Source organism: Mytilus californianus, unplaced genomic scaffold, assembly GCF_021869535.1.
Source record: "Mytilus californianus isolate M0D057914Y unplaced genomic scaffold, xbMytCali1.0.p SCAF_20, whole genome shotgun sequence".
Taxonomy (NCBI): Eukaryota; Metazoa; Mollusca; class Bivalvia; order Mytilida; family Mytilidae; genus Mytilus; species Mytilus californianus.
The window spans coordinates 6,602,882-6,626,529 of record NW_026262669.1 but is presented as its reverse complement, the minus strand read 5'-3'; the positions used below and the strand labels follow the sequence as shown (position 1 = coordinate 6,626,529).

General features: G+C 31.4%; 1 protein-coding gene across 1 annotated transcript; it reads left to right on the top strand.

Moving 5' to 3' along the window:
- The first annotated feature begins 972 nt into the window (after nucleotides 1-972).
- On the top strand, nucleotides 973-16,179 carry LOC127731820 (E3 ubiquitin-protein ligase TRIM71-like). Its single transcript, XM_052240659.1, has 6 exons — nucleotides 973-1,743; nucleotides 2,731-2,775; nucleotides 6,127-6,171; nucleotides 9,047-9,112; nucleotides 10,110-10,130; nucleotides 16,164-16,179. Exons 1-6 carry the CDS (start codon nucleotides 977-979, stop codon nucleotides 16,177-16,179), a joined length of 960 nt encoding a protein of 319 aa, XP_052096619.1. The 5' UTR covers nucleotides 973-976.
- Nucleotides 16,180-23,648: the final 7,469 nt, after the last annotated feature.

Genomic DNA, 23,648 nt, shown 5'->3' with positions numbered 1-23,648 from the left:
CATTTTTTTATCACTTAGCAGATAATGTCCAGTGTATATTTTTGTTCAGTTGCCTGGGCACAAACGCTCAGTATGTTAGTACACCTAAAAGTGTATTGTCTGTAGATTTTTCAAAACTGTTCTCAACTGTAACAAATTTGCCAGTTGAAAGGAAACTTGACCTGCATGCTTTAATGTCTTCTTTTATTTATTTGGACCACAATATAAATTCAACATGGTTGCAAAAATTAAACATAAATCACTAACAGAATAGAAGTCACCCTCACATGAAATTGACATCAATTTTACATACTGAACTAGCTACTTACAGAATCATAATTTACAACAATCTTTGAAATGATAGTTTTACAGTTACATTAACTCCAATCATTATTCGATGGAAAGAGGCTTGTTATAAAATTTATAACACGCCACTTAGAATAGCCGTCAGTTTTAGTTTGAATCATATCTATTTCATCAATTCTGTCAAAATGCTTAAGTGATGTTTCCCATATATTCCAAACGTTAGTAGCCTTGTGAATTTTGAAGGTCTATAGAAATGGATAAATGCTATATCAATACATATAAAATATTAGGTCAATATAATTTTTTTTGTTTATTCAAGCTTATAAACTGGGGAAGATTTAAGTTTACAGACTCCCTCTTCTATGTATATATCAGTAAACTAAACAAGTTTTAATTAGGATACTACTTTACTTTTTAGGATTATTTACATCATAATTATTCAATGATGTATCAAACAGAAGTCCATAAGTACATTATTGGTACGAACTTAGTAGTCATGAAAGTAAAGTCTTGTTTGTAAATGTTCAAATATATCTAAACCATAACTTCAGTTTTAAGTTTCATAGTTTGACACTTTAAATGAACGACATACACATATTATCACAATTGATTTAAATTTAGAATGATATTGTCATTGGATATTGAATACCTTACCTGTGTATTACACATTGCCGACCATTATAGCGATATAATGGCTCAGGCAGCCTCTAATAAATGCGAGATTTGTGTTAGTGCGTTAGGATCACGATACTGCTTAGACTGTGAACAATACTTTTGTAAAAATTGTGAAGCCTTTCATAAAAGGCAGAAACTATTGAAACATCACGAGTTTCAAGCTGCTTCTGACGTTATTCGGAAAGTAAAATCAAAATGTACCGAACACAAAGAAGACTTTAGCTTTCTGTGTAAGTCTTGTAATGTACCAGTATGTAGTACATGCGTAACTGACAAACACGATGGTCATAGATTTATCAAGCTATTGGACAGCATTTTACAGCTAAAAGAAGGGAACGAACAACAGCTACGTAAAAGGGTGAATGAGGCAACAAAAAGAATGAAGAAGTTTGAACAGGGACTAGCATCATTCGATGAAAAGATAGAATTTGTAGTCAAAGCTATAACAGATGAAGGCAGGAAAGTAAAGGATATGGTTGACAAACATATTGACCAGATGATTGCATATGTGAAGGATCAGTCACAAAAAGAAAGGGACAAGTTGACAAAGACAATAGCGAAAAACAAAGATGTTTTGAAGACTGGAGACATCTTAGATAATAGAAGTAAGGATCTTTACAAAACCAGAAACGATGACAAATTGATACATGCTTTGCAGAACGTATCTGATGAAATCGCCAAACTTCAAATAGCGGATATTCCCGAGTTTCCGATTGTTCAGTATACGACTAAATCCACAAAAGACAACGATATCAAACAATTATTTGGTTCATTTACGATAAGGTAAATAACTTAAGAAAAATAATGTGTTTAGCCATACATGCAATCCAGCTTGTATGTATAATCAAACAAATGTTTATCAGTGGTGTGTTTGGTGTGTGTTACAGTGATGAAAAGAACAATTGTACAAAGCTAAATAGTACTGATAAAACCTTAGGAAAATATTTGTAATTTTTTTTCTAAAGGGAACGGAATATGTCAATAAATATTGTTCCATCTTCAGGTTGTCATTACACCACACAATCACTTTTTTGGCAGTTTGCAAATTTTGTATTCTCAATCATTTACGATTGTCTGCTAAACCAACACAAAACAATTTGCTGTTTATGATTTTCTGAACAAACCAACACAAGAAGCCATGTTGAAACAATAATATAGTAGAACTTATTACTTTTTTCATACAAAATGACAACAGTGCATATTGATTTGAAAAATTTCTAAATTTAAAAAAAGAATGACTTTCAAAAACTGATGTAACGCGCGACTGGTTTATCAAATTAAAAACCCGATTTCTTATGAGTTATTTTACACTTTAAATATTTCGAAATAATAATTTTACATCCATTATTGCCTTAACGGGTACAGTTTATTCTCATAATAGTGTCGTCTCTTTTTCCAATCTATCAACTACCTGAAAAATTGGTACTGTACATCTTGTGTTCCTGTTTTGTCTTGCTTATTTGTTTCATTTTTTTGTTTGACTGTGTATACATTTTTTTCTAAATTTTATCATATAAATGACCAAACTTTCGGTACATTATGACTTGTCATTTGTGAAAATATTTCTAAACAATAAAAACATTTAGAGGCACAAATGAAACCAAGAATTAGACAAAACGAATAAGAACAACAATCCATCAAACAAACAAAAAATATATATTGAATACTAATTGAAATTATAGTTTGTGTAAAATAATACTAATAAAAGTACAAACACGGATATATAGAAATATTACATCTGTTTTTTATCATTTTGTACATATTTTGCAGAGAGGTAGACAACAGAAGCAACGAGTTGGAACCAGTAAAGAAGAGGTAAGCAACATCAATGTATATAATATCTATCAAAACTCACACAATTTTGTAACTTATCTGCGAACTTGCCATCGAAAATAATTCAGTGTTGTCATTTATATTGTTGATTTCAACTGTTATTCACCAAATATTGTTTTTTTCCTACATACTATTTTTTCTACGTTTAGTATTTTCCTTCGAATTTAAATAAGGGCATGTTATAATATGCATCTATTAAACTGTTTAGCAATTAAGAAATATATTTCATTTCAGTTGCATATTTTGCTCAAAAGGAGACCATACTTTAATGATATGGTTTGGCCTCGTGCATCACTGAATTGAAATATTTGTTTGAAATTCCCTTATTGTACAGTAAAATTGGTACAATGCATATTGTTCTCCTGTGTTGTCTTGCTTATTTGGTTTAATTTTTTTTATCAATTTAAATATAGTTTAAAAGAATGGCCAACACATTCTGTATATAATGATTTGCCATTACTGAAAGGATTTCGAAAATGAATAGTACAATAAGAGGCAAACATGTCAGCCAAACGGTAAAATAACAAAAATACAGAACTCAAAGGAAAATTCAAAACGGAAAGTCCCTTAACAAATGACAAAATCAAAAGCGCAAACACATCAAACGAATGGAATACAACAAATAACTTTTTCAACAACACAAAATGGCATATAGACAAAGTACATAGCAAAAAAAAAGACAAGAATACAAAAAAAAAAGACCATAGCACAATAACACAATACCGATCCACGCAAAAAGTGTATTACCAAAAAAGACTAAACAGTTAAGGTTAGAAATATACAAAGACAAATAAAAAGAACACCTTAATACGTTATTAAGATGATAAACAAAGTCAGTACCTAAAATCTATACTTCAAGACCATCATGTATTATTTGTGAAGTTGATATGGCATATTTATCAACAAGGTATCGGTATCTTCCGGTGAACCTTTTTAGAAAAAGGACGAGACGTTCTTTGACATATCCCTGGTTCATCAACTTTCTGCCAAGACACTGATGAAGTTTGATAAAGTCTAAGTAGCAGCTGCAAGCTCTTGAATACTGAATGAGTTTGGAAATGTATATCCCATATGCAGGTTAAGTTGGTTTATTGCTTTCAAGGTGGGGGAAATTTATAATTTCAAAATGAAGATCGTCTCATTTGTCATACATTCTGGTACTAAGATGACCGCTTATGTCAAATTCGAGGTATTAGTGTAAAAAAAAAAGAGAGAGGCAGTCGCGTCTGCTGTTTCTTTTAGTTCTAGTTCAGGAGTATATTTTAATGGAACCCAATTAGAAAAGTTTGGATTGTAAATGGAAAGAACATCATCAAAATATCTGAATGTGAAATTAAATGATCTATCTTCTTTGATCTTCTTGTTTTTGACAAGTGTCTGAAGGAACTCCGACTCATATGAAGAGGTCAGCAAGGAGAGGCGCACAGTTCGTTGTATTGGGAATGCCGACAATTTGTTGAAAAAAAGTAAAATAGCAAAAAAGTCTACCTCAATATTCAACAAATATTTTGTCAATAAGAAACTACAGCATACTGATCACTTGTTCATCTCTGTAGCATGTGTAACTTTTTTGTTCACTATTAACAAGATATGCCGTATGGTATTAAAAATCAATAACTTTATAGCGTATGCTACCATTTATTCTGAAAATGGTGGTATACAGGGTTACAAAATCAAACGTTTTGAAAGAATTAATTTCTGAGAAAGATCGAGATTTACAACTATCCAGAAGAGTTTTTTTAGAAACCACATATGGTTAATACCACTACGCAAGTAAATAGTTACACAGTATTTCTGCAGACCTTCTTTCACTGCGGACAGAATGCTTGTCAATTTAATGAACAATTCCTTTGTAGAACATGCAATGTACCGTTGTCTGTACGGTATTTTTTGAAGCTTAGGTATCCAACACAAACAAGGCAAGTCCTCAGATTTGCTGTTCAATATAATGTTTATTGAAGCCATAAAGGACTTGTGATTCGCCAAAATCTCATCCTTGTCAAATGATATTCTCTTGTCATGTATGTGGGATTACCTCAGTGATCATGTATTCCTTATTCTTTTACAAGACACTCGTAGTAGTACAATTTACATACAAAAACAATTTCATTTGAAGCTTTGTCCACAGGAACAACATATGTATCGTGAAGATAAATATAAAGTATTTGAAAGGAGTATACAAAAGAGTATACTTGTATAATGTGAATAGTTGTTGTATGTGTCTAGTTTTGGGGATCTGTGCAGAAACAAAACCAACATTTTTGGTTAACCTAATCCATGTGACGACTGAAATTGGGGCAAAACCACCCGCATCAAATAGTCCAGGTTTACAAAAAGAAAAATTATGTTTGCAAGAAACCACCTACTTCATGAGCTGTTTTTCCTCAAAACAAATTGTCTTATGGAGATGTAAACACACCTGAACTCTAAGGTCCACAAATTATCAAATATTTATCACAAATACCGAAGTACCATGAGCTCTGGTTATATTTTAATATGTGGGACTAGTATACTATAAATATATTATATCCTAGTTCATACTCAGGGAGGGTCACTGTGTTGTTTACGGATTTTGCTGTGAAATCAATTCCAAATGCTTTCAAATGATTGTTTGGGGTTCATGAATCACTGTTTTGAGCACTTGTATTCAATTCATTAGCAGACAATGTATACATGTAAAACTTCTTTTATAGTATTTCCACTTTTGACCACATCCATGTTTCGCATTTTTGCAGGACACTTTCTAGTGTAAGACATGGGTGAAATTGCTTCATACGCTACCAAAATGAAGATTGTTATCTATAATGTTCAATCTGCATTACAGAAATCGATTATTGTGAATTATATTGTCTTTTTCATTTCCTCGACGTCAAAAATTCCAAAACGGAATGAATTTGCAACAATGAAATGTAAAAAATATAATTCATAAAGCGATGAAATTGCAGTTTTCAATTATTCAGCTTTCCCTAAATGTATTTAAAGGAAATTGATTATTTCAATAATCACAATTTATTGAAATGGCTAATTACGACAATAAGCATGACTTACGATATCACTGCGCAACAACCTGCGCAGATGGCGCGAAAATTCAAACCCCGAACTTCCTTAATACGATAAACAACGTCAGTACCTAGAATATATTTTTCAAGACCATCATGTATTATTTGTGAAGTTGATATGGAATATTTATCAACACGGTCTTGGTATCTTCCGATGAACTTGTTAAGAAAAAACCTTCTGCTCAGACACTGGTGCTATTTTATAAGGTCTGCGTATAATTGAAAAATACTACATCTGGTTTTGTATTGATTTGTTTTTGTACACTTTTTGCAGTGAAATAGATACCAGCGTCAAGGTGTCTGAACCAGCAAAGAAGAGGTAAGCAACTTCAATGTAGAGACACACACACGTTCATTTGTATCTATAAAGAAGTCACTCCTAACTACCCTACTACCTGTCGATACATTTATTTTTGGCATTGCACAAGTCATGTCTTCTTTGACTGTTCATGACGTTAAGATACTAAATCCATGGGATGTATTTTAGTTGATTCTTTTTTTTTAATGCATGATTTTTTATTTTTAATTGTTATGGCTTTTAACTAGCTGTCAGTAACTGCGAGTACTCTCAAATCGTACTTTCTTTTTAATTTGACCTGTTGATACTATTTGTAATGCTTTTTTGTTATTTAATGTTAACATGGATTTTGTCTATATACCAGCTTTGATTATTTGGTATTACTACAAATTTTCACTTCTTCGTACTATGAACATCAAAATTATTTCATGTTTCCTTAGATGCTGTTCTTGGACCTGTACAGGAAGTTTTATCTAGCCCTAATTGTATAGTTTTATTGTTGATATTCACCCCATATGTACCAAGTGTTAGATTATTTTTTTTTTATATTACAGTAATTTCTTGGTATTCCTAAATGGAAGATTTTATACACACATAAGAGGAAGTATACCTAACAACAAAATTATTTTCATTTACCTGTGTATAATATGACGCAGGTTTCTTCAAAAGTGATGATTTTTCATTTCACAGTGATATCATACTTTAACTTTGTTTAACCTGTTTATTTACTTTTGACTTTAATTATTTATCCTTTGTAATTTTTCATTAACTGTTTATTTGCATTCAAGTGTCACAGGTCAAATTTATTCGTTCATTGTGTGTTAATTTACGTTTTTTATTAAATTAAGCCTTCCAATTGATATTTTATAGTGTGTTTTCTAATTTGTGATGTTATACTATTGTTTCAGAAAAGGGAGAAGGTTTGGTACCATTAAAACGTTTAATCCCGCTGCAAATGTTTGCACCTGTCATTAGTCAGGAAGTTGATTACAGTATTTGTCGTCTGTTTATGAAGTTCATATGTGTTTCTCGCTTCTCGTTTTTTTATAGATTAGACCGTTGGTTTTTGCGTTTGAATGGTTTTACACTAGTATATTTTGTGGGGCCCTTTTTAGCTTGCTGTTCGGTGTGAGCCAATGCTCCGTGTTGAAGGCCGTACCTTGAACTATAATGGTTTACTTTTATAAATTGTAACTTGGATGGAAAGTTGTCTCATTGGCACTCATACCACATTTTCCTATATCTATATAATATCTATCGAGAAACAACACTTACACAATTATGTATCTTTGTATGTATCTGCGTACTTACAATCAAAACACATTCAGTGTTGCCATTTATACTTTTGAACCGAACTATTCATCACCAAATACTGTTATCTTTTCGTATTAGTATTTTCCTTTGAACTATTAAAAAGGGCATGTTAGAATATGCGTATATTGAATTGTTTAACATTGATCGATGTATTTCATTTCATTTTGAATATGTTATATAAATAAGGAGATGTGGTATGATTGCCAGTGAGACAACTATCCACCAATGTTTAAATGAAGTTAATTTAAGCAATTATGTTGCTTATTTGAGTAAAGTTACTTATTTAATCATTCAATCATTTTAAAAACCGTTAATCAAGGAAAACATGTGTTCAATTGAATATGACATTGCACATGTTAATGTGTAGGATTTTTAAAAGGCTACATTTTATCATCTGCCTCAACAGGTTAAATAAATATGATATACACAAAAATTAAACAGAAAAAAATGGTCTTGGAATTCATTGAAATCGACATCATGCACCTTTTTCTACCAAATGATATGACAATGACTACGCAGACACACATTCAAGAGTTTGGACCAATAATTGAAGTTTTTGAAAGTTAAAGGTATCCTTGCATTTCATATTGCATAAGCAAAATACGATAAAAATAGGCAACAATAGTTTGCCTATGTTCATATCTCATAAATCGTTGTTATCGCATGAATTCCAAAAAAGAACTAGACCAAAAGCGTTGACAGTTTAAGAGTATCCTGCTATTGCATGCATCTCATGTGGGGAGAATCTACACTCAGTCAAAACGTCACAATCGAGAATAGGACACAATCGGTAGAAAATACATATTAGACGATTATTTTGGTATCTTAATAATCTGAAACTGCGAAAACTAGTCGCTTGTGAGATGAGACACTGTTATATCCTATAGGGCAACCGATTTATAATGCTGACTGTTAAACGTGTAATGTACCGATTTCGTTGTTCTTCCTCATAACTTTGTTTGAATTTTGTTTGTGTGAATAGCATATGCATGCTAATAAAGTCTGTATTTTTACAATATATTGGTGTCTGCTTCAAAAACCAACCTCTTTTAAACATCACATCATGTTGTTGTAAAAGGAATTACTAACAAATATTTTTCTTATTTTCAAGAAAACAAATCATGAAAATACCACTTTATAAATCGTCTGTATCCGACGCGCTTTTACACCCTGTTTCACCTACATTTTGTACAGAAGTCCACAAAATTGCAGTATTTGTAACCAAACGCGATTCGTTTAGCCGGGTAAGGTATTTACAAACTTCAAGTTGGTTAAATGACGACTGGATTTTTAAATAGGCAAGAACTTTGGAATACATAGTTTTCGTTTATCATCTGTTGATATGTGTTTCAATAGAGCACTACACTCTTAAATTGTGCCCATTCTTGAAGTGTTCCGCTAATCTGTGTCTATTTCCATTTTAGAAAATCCACAGAAAATTCTTTGTAATTGTTTGTGCTTTTAAACCTGAATATTTGTTTTAATGTAATGAGGTATTGTTTAATTATTAATCTCGATATTTTGATTATTACATAACTCCATGTTCAAAGTAATAATTTATTTGACTTTTCGATATATATAGTAACGCCGGACTTGATGAACAACCCGTAGCGGAAGGAAGATACCTTTTCAGATGTGCCAAATGTGGGTAAGTTTCCTGATCTTATTTTTATAGACTTGTTAAATATTCAAATATCGAAACCTTAATCATGAACATTACATGTGCATATAAAATATAAATATGATTGTAAAAACGTATGTTTAAACATGGACAAAAAAACATTGTATTAAAATTAGAAGATCTGTAATTCCACTGAAGGAGAGAAAAACTCTTCGTTCTCGTGATGTCGTCTATAAAGTTTTTCGAAGGGATAACTTTAACTTCATCACTTATAACTATCTGTTAATTACCTTTCTTGAGAACAATTGCAAGCTAAATTTTGAATTATTTAGTATTAAAACACCATCTGTATCGGTAAATGATAAGTAGAAAAGCATAAATCAACTTCAGATATAGGGATTATTTTGATTTGTTTACAATCATTCACACTATTGTAAAAAGAGTATAAAAATAAGCAGGTCAGCGAATGATGATACTGATATGAAAAGATTGTTATTAAACTTTATATAAACATTATATACCAAACTTCTCACAATTACATTAAGGAAATTATTTTGCAGTAAATACAAGACTTTGTTTAAACAATATGGCACAAAAATTGTTGTTCAGCTTTGAATTTCAAATAAATTCTAACATATTAGGTGTTAACCACGGTGAAGAATCGTATATACAATGTCCTTCGCTTTTACATAATGTTGTTTGTCGTGCGATACAACATTTACTCTTTCGCGGCGGTCTTATTCTAATATTTCAAAATGAGAAATGTTGTATCGCTCTCTATGCAGTGAGTCAATCTATTTGTAGATACTTACGTACACTCGTGTTCTCTTATTTCGTACAGATTTTCAGTAATAGATGTTTACATGAGGTGAACAATAGCAGTTTTTTTGGCACAATTGATACCAAATCAAACGACTGAAACTGGATCAGCATTTGTTTTTGAACTATTCAGTTGTTAAACAATGTGGATAAGGTATGACTTATAAATATGTAACTGACAGTTTTGATATTTTTGATCTTTCAGAACGGAGAAAGGATATCATAAGTAAGTATACTTTCGTATTTTGTTTGTGACAAATCTTTATTGTATGAAAAAATCATCTACTGGAAGGTTTTGAAATGTATGTTTAGCACTTACTTTTTCGGAGAATAGAAATGTGCAATGTCTGAAATAAACGATAAATCAAACAACATCTTCAATGCAACGAACACATTGGAGTATTGTTTTAAACACTTTCAGCATTCTAAATGGACATTTTTCTAAACAAATGAACTATTGTTAATAACAGACAAAACCAAATGCTTCTTGTTTATGCATTGTAATGTTGGGTAAGGTTTCTTGACATTGCAATCGCATATGTGCACTTCTTGTCAAGTAACCGTAAATAAATGGACGCCGAAGTACATGCACATTTAAGAGAGCAAATGATGCCAGTAGGTGTAATACCTTTTGATATTTTATACTGTTTGACTTGTTTTGTATAGAATTGACTTTGTTTTCACTTTGTTTTTTTGTTCCTGAACTCTTTTTTTTTTATTAGGAATTGTTATTCCTATGATCGAGTTAAAAAGGGTGAGAAGTTTTGGGATTTTTGAGATCACGAATCCGCACCATATTTGTGTGGCAGATGTTCAAGTTCATAACCTTAGTTTTTGACTTAATAGTAAAATGTTCAAGTCATTTGAGAAACTGAGTTGATTGGCCTACCTAGTATACCAGTAACTACTAAATGTAATAGGATATTTTCAAGGCTTTAGGCGAGTAAGAGTCTATTATTGCGCTGAAATGTTTAACGTTTATTCAAAGTCATAGAATAATTCACATTTAGCATAAGAATAAATAAGTTTTATATGTTTTATATATCAGAATGGCTATTTTCTTTATCATAAAATACGTGTACATATTTTTGTTTTAAAGGAAATTATTTTTATAGAAATTATATATAGAAATACGGCAATCGCACAGCATTGACAAAATAATCAAACATGGAAAGAAGATAGTATTAACTGATTATGAAACAAAATGTTGAATACACCAGATTAATTACAACTGTTTGACATAAGCAAATGAGAACGCACATTAGAAATCTTCAAAAAATGTGAAAAAAACATCGCTTTATCTTCTCACTTATTTTAACATGATCACCGTACTCAATATCGGTGATTTTTTATCATGGTCAAGGTTGGTAGATGTTCTAAAAACACCCGAAAGTTAATCAACAGTCAAAGTTTTCAATATCACTTGTATATTATTGTATTAATTGTTAATGATTTCTTGTCATGCGTATGCTTGATGCATTTGCCGCTAGACGTTTATCAACAACAATCAATCGTAATCAAATATGAGACGAAATCATTTTTTTATTTGAAAAACTAAATTCAGTATACTTGATATCTATATGTAATCTTATCAACAACAATCAATCGTAATCAAATATTAGAAGAATTCATTTTTTAATTGAAAAACTAAATTTAATATACTTGCTATCTATATGTTATCTTATGTATTTAATACGCAATGATGATAAGATAAACGTATTTCATATATCATGAATTAATTTAAGAAAACAAAAGCCAACAAGCATTTTGAGATAGATGCAACAATTGAGCAATGAACAAGAAAAATATGAAAGTTAATAACATTGACTCACCCTATCAGGACATGCTAGAATCTAATCACCTGGACATTAAACTGAATTTAAGATATCATTTTATTACATTACAACGTCAACAACATAGTATTGGAAATTCATAGAGATTTCGTCTGTATTTGTCATCTCAAGGCCTTGACGAAGCTACGTTGTTAGTAAATATTACGTTACATAAGGTATTTAACAAAGATATCGCTGTTTCACTACTGTGTACTTCTTCAGGAAAAAGGTATTGAGACTACAATCTATTTTTTTGTTGCATCGGATATGTCGTTGTCTTCTTTTGTTTCATCTGATACGTTGTTTTCTCCTCTTGTTTCATTTACTATTTTGTTTTCTCCCTGGCCAGGATTTCTTATCCTGGGTAAATTTTGAATAATATCATAATTACGGTCGTCTTTAAAAACGATTATACAGTTACTATAGATATTAGACATTTGTGTGTGATTATATCACGAAACCAATCGACGAACATCATTGATAAGGTTTACAATATAAAGTACACTGAGGATTAGTGATTGCGATATATGGCCGAAATTCGTCATACATATTTATAAACGGGTAGTTGAATAGTATGAAAATTCCGATAATCTCTTGTTTAAAACGGAATATATAGACATGTAATTTAAACAGTGATAACACATCATTGATCTTTCATCTATTGACAGTAATGATTGATATTTAAATTCAATAAATTCATGCTAGGCCATATGTTAATTATATTGTGGTCAATGTATTTGTCAGAAGAATATAATTTTCAGGAGGTGTATCTGTTGAATTATTTGGTCTTTTATGTGGCTTACCAACGCTTATTTCAATTTCATCATCGGAGTCTACAGTTTGGCCCTGTGCTGCATCTCTTGGTCGGATATTTATTGGTTGAAAGTATAAACGTGATTATATTAGAATCAGAATGTGCAGAAAAGACAGGTTGCAACACGTTCGATCCTTTTCAAATAATCGAGCCAGTCTGAACCCTTTGTAAAATCACGAAAATCAACAGTTCCATCAGACGAATCAAGGTCGCAGTTATTACATTAAATGTCAACTAACTTACTATAGTATGAACCTTTACTCGGGATAGTTGTTGGACAGTGACCGATAAGTACAGTTACTATCCGATTTCTGTCGACACGAAGATTTTCCTTTGATACTTACTGTTTAGGTTCAATTATTTTATATTGTAAGTCTACATTGTAGGACATTGTCATTACTCTACAGTCGGTTATTATAGGATTTCACTCATGAAGTTATTCAAAATCTCGTTGATTTAACCCTGCAGGTTGATATTTTCCTTTTTCTCGTTCTCGTTTCCTCTCCGTTGTTATTCTCGTTTTGACTTGCTATTTTAGAAGTGGTCGTATCATATGATCGAAACCATTCACTGAGAAGCATTTCCCGTGCATTGTTTGCTGAACCTAATATTCATGAAATTTAATTTGTTGCAGTGACCATTCATCGTTAGATCCCTGGCGCTGCGATCCATGTTCCTCTTTTAGACACTTGTTTGTCTCTTTCAAAATTTGGTTTTTATTTCTGAAAAACATGCATAAGGTGATATTACCAAAGATGAGTGAACTGCGGTATTGTAAATACTTTGTAAATCTGAATTTTGTATGCGCTGACTTGAACTGTATATTCATTTGATGATTACATTTTTGCAGAGGCGGGTAACAGCACATTTAAACTCTAAACCTTGGTAACTTTGAATTATGTTGGGGTTTCTAAATTCCGAGTACATATCACTTATCTAAAAACAAGCAACTGTTTTCGAGCTTTAATCAGATATTGAACGAAACGACACAATTTTACTGTAAATATGATTTTTTGACAAAGTATATTTATAAGACACAGCGTCTTTCTCTACTATGATCTTCCGCATTTCCGCAAGCTCTTCTTTGAAATTTGTTTGGCCTCAACGGGAATAAGTGGTGGTCTATTTGAAGCAAAAATATCATTTTTTGTCTCTTTAGACTTTAAATGCTCTCTGATTTCAAAGTATTGTTCTTTTGTTTGATGATATAGTTTTGTTGCCCAATCAGCTTTGCTCATATTGTAGAATATTTCTATTCTCTTATCTTTTTCCTCCCACGTCAGGACAATTTTCCCATTAATTGTAATCCTGTTCATGTGTTTCCCTTGATAGGGATTAATTGCATTTTTTCTGGACCACTTCTCTCTTTTGTTTTCTTTATTGCGTCCCTCCTTAACAAAAAATTCGTTAAAATTATATATTATAATTAAATTAACTTAACTTAAGAGTCATTCTTCTCTATCCTTGAACATGATTACTATTTATTCATTTTGTTATCGAGAAACAGTCTATGAAGATAAAAAGATTATATAGCAAAGCTAACTATCTATAAAACTAGCAATAAATGTGCCAATGGTTGACGTTATATTTCAATAAATGCAATTATTTTCTTTTTGTTTATTGCAATTTAAAGAAAAACCGGAAAGATTATATTCAAATGAGTATGTACGGCCAAATGAGAATAGCGTACTGCATTATGGTTTAATTATACAGCAAGGAAAGCATCATTATAAAATAAGGCCAATTTCGATTTATGTAAGCATAAATGGTAGTTTATTTTTTGTCTCTGGTTAAAGTTGTCTCATCGGCAATCATGTCACATCTTTTTACACATTCAATTTGAATTGTTCCTTATGACACAATGGTGTTCAGGTTCAAAATTTTAAAACGATGTCGACAATTAAACTGAAATGGTAGTGATTGTTAACAGGCTGCCTGATTCAGAATATCAAAATAGAATTTCAATTATAAGATGTTGCCTAAATTTTGGACCAGTAAAACTGGACTGCTTCATGATAAAATAAAAGTATAATAAATCAAAATCTTAATCATACACAGAAGTCCCTTTTTGATTCTTATATTCTAAAATATGATCGAAACATTGAATTGACTTGTGAATTTACATGCATGTGACCGGTCCGTGTAACACTTAACAATTCAAAATTAAAAAGTTATAAATTTTTATTTTTTTTTTATTTTTGATCAAAGTTTTAGAATATCAACATTCCAAATTTTTGTAATGCTTTGTAATTTTGAAAATTTCACTAAATAATTAAAATTTTAAATTTCTAACATTTGTTTTAAAATTTTATAGTTAAGATATTTGTTCAAACATTAATACTAAACTTGACGTGCAGTTTTGATTATATCACTTTTTTGAAAGTTTGAATTTGATTACGAAATTAAAAATAGAAAAACGGGCGAAAATAGAACATATGTATCATGTATGGCGTTTTGGGAACCTGTGAAGTGCGAAACGAAATAAAAAGGGAACAAAACGAAACAAGAAAAAACGAAATTTGCCTAAACGAAACAAAACGAAATATGACGAAACGTAATGAAATGAAAATAAAATTTTACTTAAAAGTTACTGTACAAAATAGAACAAGAGGTGCACGGATTTAAGCGGAGAAAAATTTAATAAAATTTAAATAGTTGAAAACTTAATTTCTTTAAACAAATTTAATTTGCAAACAAACATTTTTAGGTGATTGATATGTGGTTGGTTTACGTCCAGTAGCTTCATGCATTTTCGGGAAGATAACTAATTAATAAAAACTACAATATGTAGGTCCTGTAATTGGGATGACGGTCTGTTAATAAGAACTGCCAATGGAAAATAGGGGTATATTGGATAGGACCTAAAAGAGTTGTTGCAAGGGTTCTTAACGGACAAAGAGCGTGACACTCAAACGGACGCCCCACTTTGACAAGGGTTTTACTGCCGGTTTAAACAGGACCTAAGTATAAGAATAAGAAGATGTGGTATAAATCCCAATGAGAAAACTCTCCACAAAAGACCAATTGACACAGAAAATAACAATTATAGGACATCGTACGGCCTTCAACAATGAGTAAAACCAATACCGCATAGTCAGCTATGAAAGGGCCCGACATGACAAATGTAAAACAATTTAAACGAGAAAACTAACGGCCTAATTTATGTACAAAATAATGAACGAAAAACAAATAAGTTACCACATTTCTATTCCCAATTCTCCCTTGTCGGTAAACAATTTAAGAAAGATTTGTTATAAATCACCTCAGACTAAAAATACAAGCTAGATATACGAAAATACCTCTATAAAACTAACAATAGTGTGTCCTATCCTAAAAAAAATACTAAATATTCCTTTTTTACAGAAACAGCAGAATTATTTAGCAAATGTGAGGCCCAAGTGGCAAAAATAGAGGAAAATACATAACCCTTGGTCATAAAACAGATAATCGAACCCGTAAAGGCTATAATTTTATTGATATAAAGGTCTTTTGTATAGACATTAATAACCTATCTTTGAAGTTATGCAAAACACAGATTTAAGCAGTCAGTTCTGTGAAATTTTTAATGAATTCATATATCAAATTGGTAACTTCAGACATACAACTTTTGCAGATATGACTTTGTTTAAACACCTCTAGTTCAGATATTGGCCAAATAATGTTATATATATGGTAAGAGATTATATAATTGTGAAAAGATTTCTAAACTGACCATTTGAGGCAGAAATTGTGACTATATAACTGGGTATACAGTAAGATGTGGTGGACTGGAAACACGGGCATGGTTGGATACTTTATGTAATCTTGAACGTTACGTTTATACTATTCTGAAATGCCTTTAATTTGTTATCAGAATAGTTTTATACAGGTTCTTTTTTTTGGAAAGGGGGGGGGGGGGGGGGGGGGGTATATAATATTTATAGATGTTTTGTTTTGTTAACCTACTGGTTCCCAGATATGATATCTATGTTTCATCTCAAAAAGACACAAATGGGGAAAGTTACTAGTAAAAATACAATTCGAAATTCGCTGTTATCTTTTGATTAATTGTGTATAACAAATAGTTCTGAATAAATTATATTAAAAGATTAGCTTCTTTTAATGATTTTTGTATAAGTAATCTGTTTTAAGCAGCTTTTAATAGATTTATAAAATATTTTCTTTTAATAGATGTAAGACCTTAAAAAATTTCAGAATACTGATATCTCGTGTGATGTTAAATTTATTTTAAAAAATACAACCTCTTCTTTAAATTATTTTGTTTTGCAATTAAAAATATTACAATTTGTTTCGTTCATTTTTTTGTTCCTACTTAAGAATGATATAATCAAAAGTGTTTCTGATTTTAAAATTATTCCTACGCTTTAAATAAATTTTATTTTTATTCAATTTTTCTCCGCTTGGATCGGTCTGCTTCTTGTTTTTTTTTCACATTTACTGTTAAGTACAATTTAATGTTCATTTCTTTTCGTTTTGTCATATTTTGTTTGGTTTTTTTTTTTTGTTTCGTTTCGTTTGAACAAATTTCGTTTTGTTTTGTTTCGTTTAATCAGTTTCGCACTGTACAGGTACCCCCAACGGGATAATGATACATATGTTCTCTTTACATTTGTTTTCTAATTCTAATTTCTTCATAAAAAATCAAAAAAATCAAACTTTCAAAAAGCGAAATAATCAAAATTACACATTAAGTTATTTAATTAAATATCTAAATTATCAAATTTTAAAACTAACTTAAGAATTTGTAAATTATAATCGTTTGGCGGAATTTTCCAAATTTCAAAATAATTTAGAAAATTGGAATGTTAAAAAGATAATTCATGGGGGCTTAAATTTATCGTGATTTTACCACGGGTTGGCCCTTAACGCTAAATATTTTATCACGAGCGAAAGCGAGGGGTAATCTTTAGCATAAAGGACCAATCCGTGGTAAAATCAATATAAATCCAAGCCCTAATGAATTATTTCTATTCTAATAGGACAAAGACAGCAATTCTTTTGGATCGTAGCGCTCTATGTGAAAGGAAATGTTTGCTGTTACCGTAATTTAACACACTTTTAATATTGACGTAAACGCCGAAGAAAATTGAATAAGTGACATTCAAAAACGATATACAATAACATACTAAGACAGATTTAGATGAATTTAATTGACTAGCTTACTTTCAGTTAAGAAGATATGGACATTATACAAATTCTTACCATCTTTTGTTTGTGATTTCATGTTTTGACGACTTTCAATCAGTTTCACATTAGTGCATTTTCCCGTTAATCCTAACATTCTTACGTCATCGTTCAATGGCGTCATTTACATCATCTGACGTGAGGTATCTCATTCATAAAAGCATACGACGTGGGAGTAGGATTGGAACGGCCCAAACAAATCATGACGTTGCCTATCAGCTGACATATGAATATATTCGAATTTTACCACAGGTGTGTACTCAAAGCGTTTAAAGAACGTCATATTAGAAAAATATTTTAAAACTTTGATAAAAAATCCAAAGAACTAAAATTTTAAAACTTTTTAAAAATTTGAATTGTTAAGTGTTACACGGACCGTTACCCCATGTTCTGTTTAACTTAAACTTCATTTTGCCTGCAAGATGACATTCACTTTTTTAGGTATCTCATCTTACGTTATCCTTAATTAAACCTAATTGTTCTTGGGTTGCTGTATCATATATATAAATAATTATTTGGCAATCGCCAATGGCAGTCACCAGGATTTAAGAACATCAGTTGTTCGACCTGTTAGTCAAATGCGTTTTGTTAAAATATACTTTTTCACTTTTTTGGTCTTTTGGAAAATGCTGTTTGTGCTGTATTTAGACCCTTCTACAACTCATTTTTTTTTTACATGCACACGTATAAAAATTGCGTTTTGTATCCAATGCAATCATAGGTTTGAACGTAGTTTTCAATTTAGACTTGTTTATATTTTTTCGTTTGGGCTTGTATCATATTTTCCCTCCGGTTTATATGATCCGTTCATCCTATTTTGACTCTTTCAAATTCAAGAGTCTATTGTAAATTCAGGTAAATTATATGGCCTTCCAAATACCGTTTCGATACCTAACATCACTGAAGAGACATTTATTGTTGAAATCCGGATCTGGCGTACAGATATTTGCACCTCATGTTTGTGGCATAACATCTTTGCCGCAAGTTTATTGTTTTTTGTTTAGTATTTAATTAATATTAAGATCCATTTTGTTACATCTTGTGATCAATTTATTTGGCAATCGCCAATGGCAGTCACCAGGATTTAAGGACATCAGTTGGTTGACCTGTTAGTCAAATGCGTTTTGTTAAAATATACTTTTTCACTTTTTTGGTCTTTTGGAAAATGTTGTTTGTGCTGTATTTAGACACTTCTTCAACGATTTTTTTTTAGCATGCACACGTATAAAAAGTGCGGTTTTTATCCAACGCAATCATAGGTTTGAACGTAGTTTTCAATTTAGACTTGTTTATATTTTTTTTGTTTGAGCTTGTATCATATTTTCACTCCGGTTTATATGATCCGTTTATCCTATTTTGACTCTTTAAAATTCGAGTGTCTATCCTAAATTCAGGTAAATTATATGGCCTTCCAAATACCGTTTCGATCCTTCACATCACTGAAGAGACATTTATTGTCGACATCCGGATCTGGCGTACAGATATTTGCACCTCATGTTTGTGGCATAACATCTTTGCCGCAAGTTTATTGTTTTTTGTTTAGTATTTAATTAATATTAAGATCCATTTTGTTACATCTTGTGATCAATTTATTTGGCAATCGCCAATGGCAGTCACCAGGATTTAAGGACATCAGTTGGTTGACCTGTTAGTCAAATGCGTTTTGTTAAAATATACTTTTTCACTTTTTTGGTCTTTTGGAAAATGTTGTTTGTGCTGTATTTAGACACTTCTTCAACGATTTTTTTTTTGCATGCACACGTATAAAAAGTGCGGTTTTTATCCAACGCAATCATAGGTTTGAACGTAGTTTTCAATTTAGAATTGTTTATATTTTTTTCGTTTGGGCTTGTATCATATTTTCACTCCGGTTTATATGATCCGTTCATCCTATTTTGACTCTTTCAAATTCAAGAGTCTATTGTAAATTCAGGTAAATTATATGGCCTTCCAAATACCGTTTCGATCCCTCACATCACTGAAGAGACATTTATTGTCGACATCCGGATCTGGCGTACAAATATTTGCATCTCATGTTTGTGGCATAACATCTTTACCGCAAGTTTATTGTTTTCTGTTTAGTATTTAATTAATATTAAGATCCATTTTGTTACATCTTGTGATCAATTTATTTGGCAATCGCCAATGGCAGTCACCAGGATTTAAGAACATCAGTTGTTCGACCTGTTAGTCAAATGAGTTTTGTTAAAATATACTTTTTTACTTTTTTGGTCTTTTGGAAAATGTTGTTTGTGCTGTATTTAGACCCTTCTACAACACATTTTGTTTTACATGCACACGTATAAAAATTGCGGTTTTTATCCAATGCAATCATAGGTTTGAACGTAATTTTCAATTTAGACTTGTTTATATATATAAATATACATTTGTGCTTAAAACTTCACAAAAAAATATGTTCGCAATATGTATGAAACGACTTTCCGTATTCTATGCATAATGAAAAGGAATTCCTAAAATTAACACTACTTATATGATATGAGAACTATAAAAATAAAGAGTTTCCTTCATCGATCCAAGTATCTCTTCTAAAATAAAGTGGTGAATTACTCTCTTTTTGTAACAGCTGATTTTGTTTGCTTTCCATGTCATTTAAAGAATTAACATCAAAATACGGCGCTGTAGAAAAAACTGATTTTACATTATGCTTACGCGACAGTCTCCATTAATATGAAGGGGGAGTAGGAGTGTCAGACCCTTAGTTTAGACTTATGATATAGATCATATATGAGTTATATCACCTGAGCGCTTTGGTCCTGTACACCATAGGCCACTGCCGTTTATTGTCATCTGGTGTGAACAAATAGTTTGCCTTGGAAACTTTTGAGACACTCTGACAAGTAGGGGATAGAAGTGTCAGACCCTTAGTTTGGACCTTTGATGTAGCCAATCCGCGTGTTGCGCAACTTGAGGTTTTTGGCCAAAATAGTCGGTTTTTCACTAGCTTTTGTTTTCATCTATTATAAACAATAGTTAAGCCGTATGGAATATTTGAGACACTCCGGAAGATAATAATCATTTTGTAAATTCCATGCGGCCGGGGCACTTTTCGGAGATTATACTCAGCAGGTACATTCAAACCAAATCATGTGAAAGCAAGGGATGTGAAAATACTCTTAACCGTTAGGAACTATTTGACAAAAAGGGACCATAACATAATGCTTGAATTTATCTAAGCTCAACTAAAGGTGAAGCTTTGACACTTTATGTAAAGCATTCGTGCGTTGTTCGACCTGAGCCCATTTTGGCTCAGTGGACCTGAGTCGACTAACTTTTATATGTACCTAGTTTGGGCACAAGTTTTGTCGAATTTATAACGAATTAAATTCGTGAAAAAGAATCTGAGGAATCTAAGATATCACATATTTTGATAACAGATAACATTCGGTATCACAATTTTTCGAATTTTTGTGGACCAAAAGGACAGATCATTTATTTTCTGCACTGTTGAAGCATGATTTTTTCATTTTCATTAACACAAGGGACAGCTTATCTATTTTCACAATTATATTTATAATATTTGAAAACATAAAATTTTTAAATTCTTAAATAAAGAACATAGTCAATTAAGTCAATCAGAATTAATCATCATCCTCTGGAAATTGATCTTCTGAATTGCAAACTGAATATATTGCATACCTACGAGGTATTACAGCTGGGCTGTAACTAGCCTCTTTTAAAACTTGTCAAACATTTTAAGCAAAAAAAATCAGCGAAGAGTCTGGGGTTCGCTGAAGGCCCCAAGAAGCTATAGAAAAAATAGCGCAACATCATGCGTAATGCGCGTTTCCCAGACCCTTTTTTAATCTGAAACGCAAGTTCTGTTTTAATTTTTGACAATATTCTGGTTTCAAAGCAAAATATATAGATTCAGTGTAAGACTTTTAGTTTGTAGGGACAACACCAATAGACCAATATGTAGGAAAAAGCAAAAACATGTTTCAGTTTGCAGAAAAACCTTTTATACCTGTCAATTATGTTTTTTTTTTTCAAATTAAGTTAAGAGGGGGCTGTTTATCATTGATATAACTATGTCAAGTCAATTTTTATAACACATTTCAATTACAACTTGATGTAGTTCCTAACTGGGATACAATTTAAAGTAGTTTGTAATAGACAAAAGGTCATTTAGTATAATAAAACTCAAGTTTAAAACATAATTACTAAATTAGAAATAGAATGCAACACTAAGAGAATAGTCATAAAGAAGGGCAATCAATGAACAAAAAACAAACCCGGGAACAGATAAAACACAAAACGACAAACATTATAGACAATCAACACTGAAGAATAAAAATAAATGAGAAACATGGATCTCAAAAAACAGCGGCTACGTCAGAGGGTGAACAGAACTTGCTTCTTGCAAGACACTTGCCGTGAAAACAATTTGATATGAAGACAAGCTTTTGTTTTGAATTTTCCAACATGAGGCATTTGCCTCAATGTAGTTACGGTCCTGTAATAAAAGTGAGGTAAATGTTCACGAGACAATACACCTCAAGTGAAATGAAACCCATTTTCAAACATTTCAAATACATTAATATTTATATTATCAAATGATTTGGGAAGTTTTTCCCGAAAATAATATGAAAAAAGACGAATTTTGGAAGAGTCTGGTGCCATCTCATACTTCAGAATAGCATTTATAAAATGGCTTAAAAGACCTGCCAAGTTATTTTCAATACATTGTAAGTCAGGTTATTTATGTTCAAACTACCACAGAACAAACCATTCATTTTTGTTATTATCTAGGCTAAGTTATTTATTTTCAAAATCCTCCTGCCCCACCGATTAATACGCAATGCAAAATGATCTTGTGAACGGTTTGCAAAACATTTTTTGAATTGGAATTTAGTTTTAACACATAATGGAGTTCCCTTGGAGTTCGGTATTTTTGTTATTTTACTTTTTACAGTAAGTCCGATTACATTTGAAGCTCGTAGTGTTAAAAGTAAAATAAGAAAAATACATAACTCCAAGCAAAATTCAAATGACATAATCAAAATCGTCAACATATCCAACGAATGGGAAGCAACGGTCATATTCCTGACTCGGTACAGACATTTCCTTATGTAGAATGGTGGACTAAAGCTATTTTCATAGCTAGCTAAACCTCTCACTTGTATGACAGTCCCATAGAATTAGTGATATTTAATAATAGCATAGAATTGATATAAGTACATCATATTTCGATGTTGAAGTGGTAACCTGTGGAAGAATATTTGAAACGCGATGCTACATCCCACGGTCATTAACGGCTTTTCTTTCATTTTATTTGTTTAAAGGCTTATGAACAATGACTATAATGTGACAGATTTATTGAGGTTGTAATGGTTTGTTTAGTTGCATATACTGCTTATTTCGAAACATAAGAAAGAAAAAAAAAGAAGGGGGTTAAAAGATATGTGTATTTTATAGTGTAGCTACTATTGTTTTTGTGAACTTTGTTAGGGTATAAAATAATGTTCGTGTTGTTGTACAGAATTTGAAACTGAGCTTTTCCATTACAAAATACTACGAATATGTTATTTTCCAGCAGTGGATAATTTGTATTTTGTAAAAACGAATTATCAAGAGAAAGGTAAAAAAAGAATCACCTAGTGTTCAATTTGTTAATTTCTTTATACACAATCTTCAATCCTACTCCATAAAATTGAGAATGGAAATGGGGAATGTGTCAAAGAGACAACAACCCGACCATAGAGCAGACAACAGCCGAAGGTCACCAATGGGTCTTCAATGCAGCGAGAAACTCCCGCACCCGGAGGCGTCCTTCAGCTGGCCCCTACACAAATATGTATACTAGTTCAGTGATAATGGACGTCATACTAAACTCCAAATTATACACAAGAAACTAAAATTAAAAATGATACAAGACTAACAAAAGCCAGAGGCT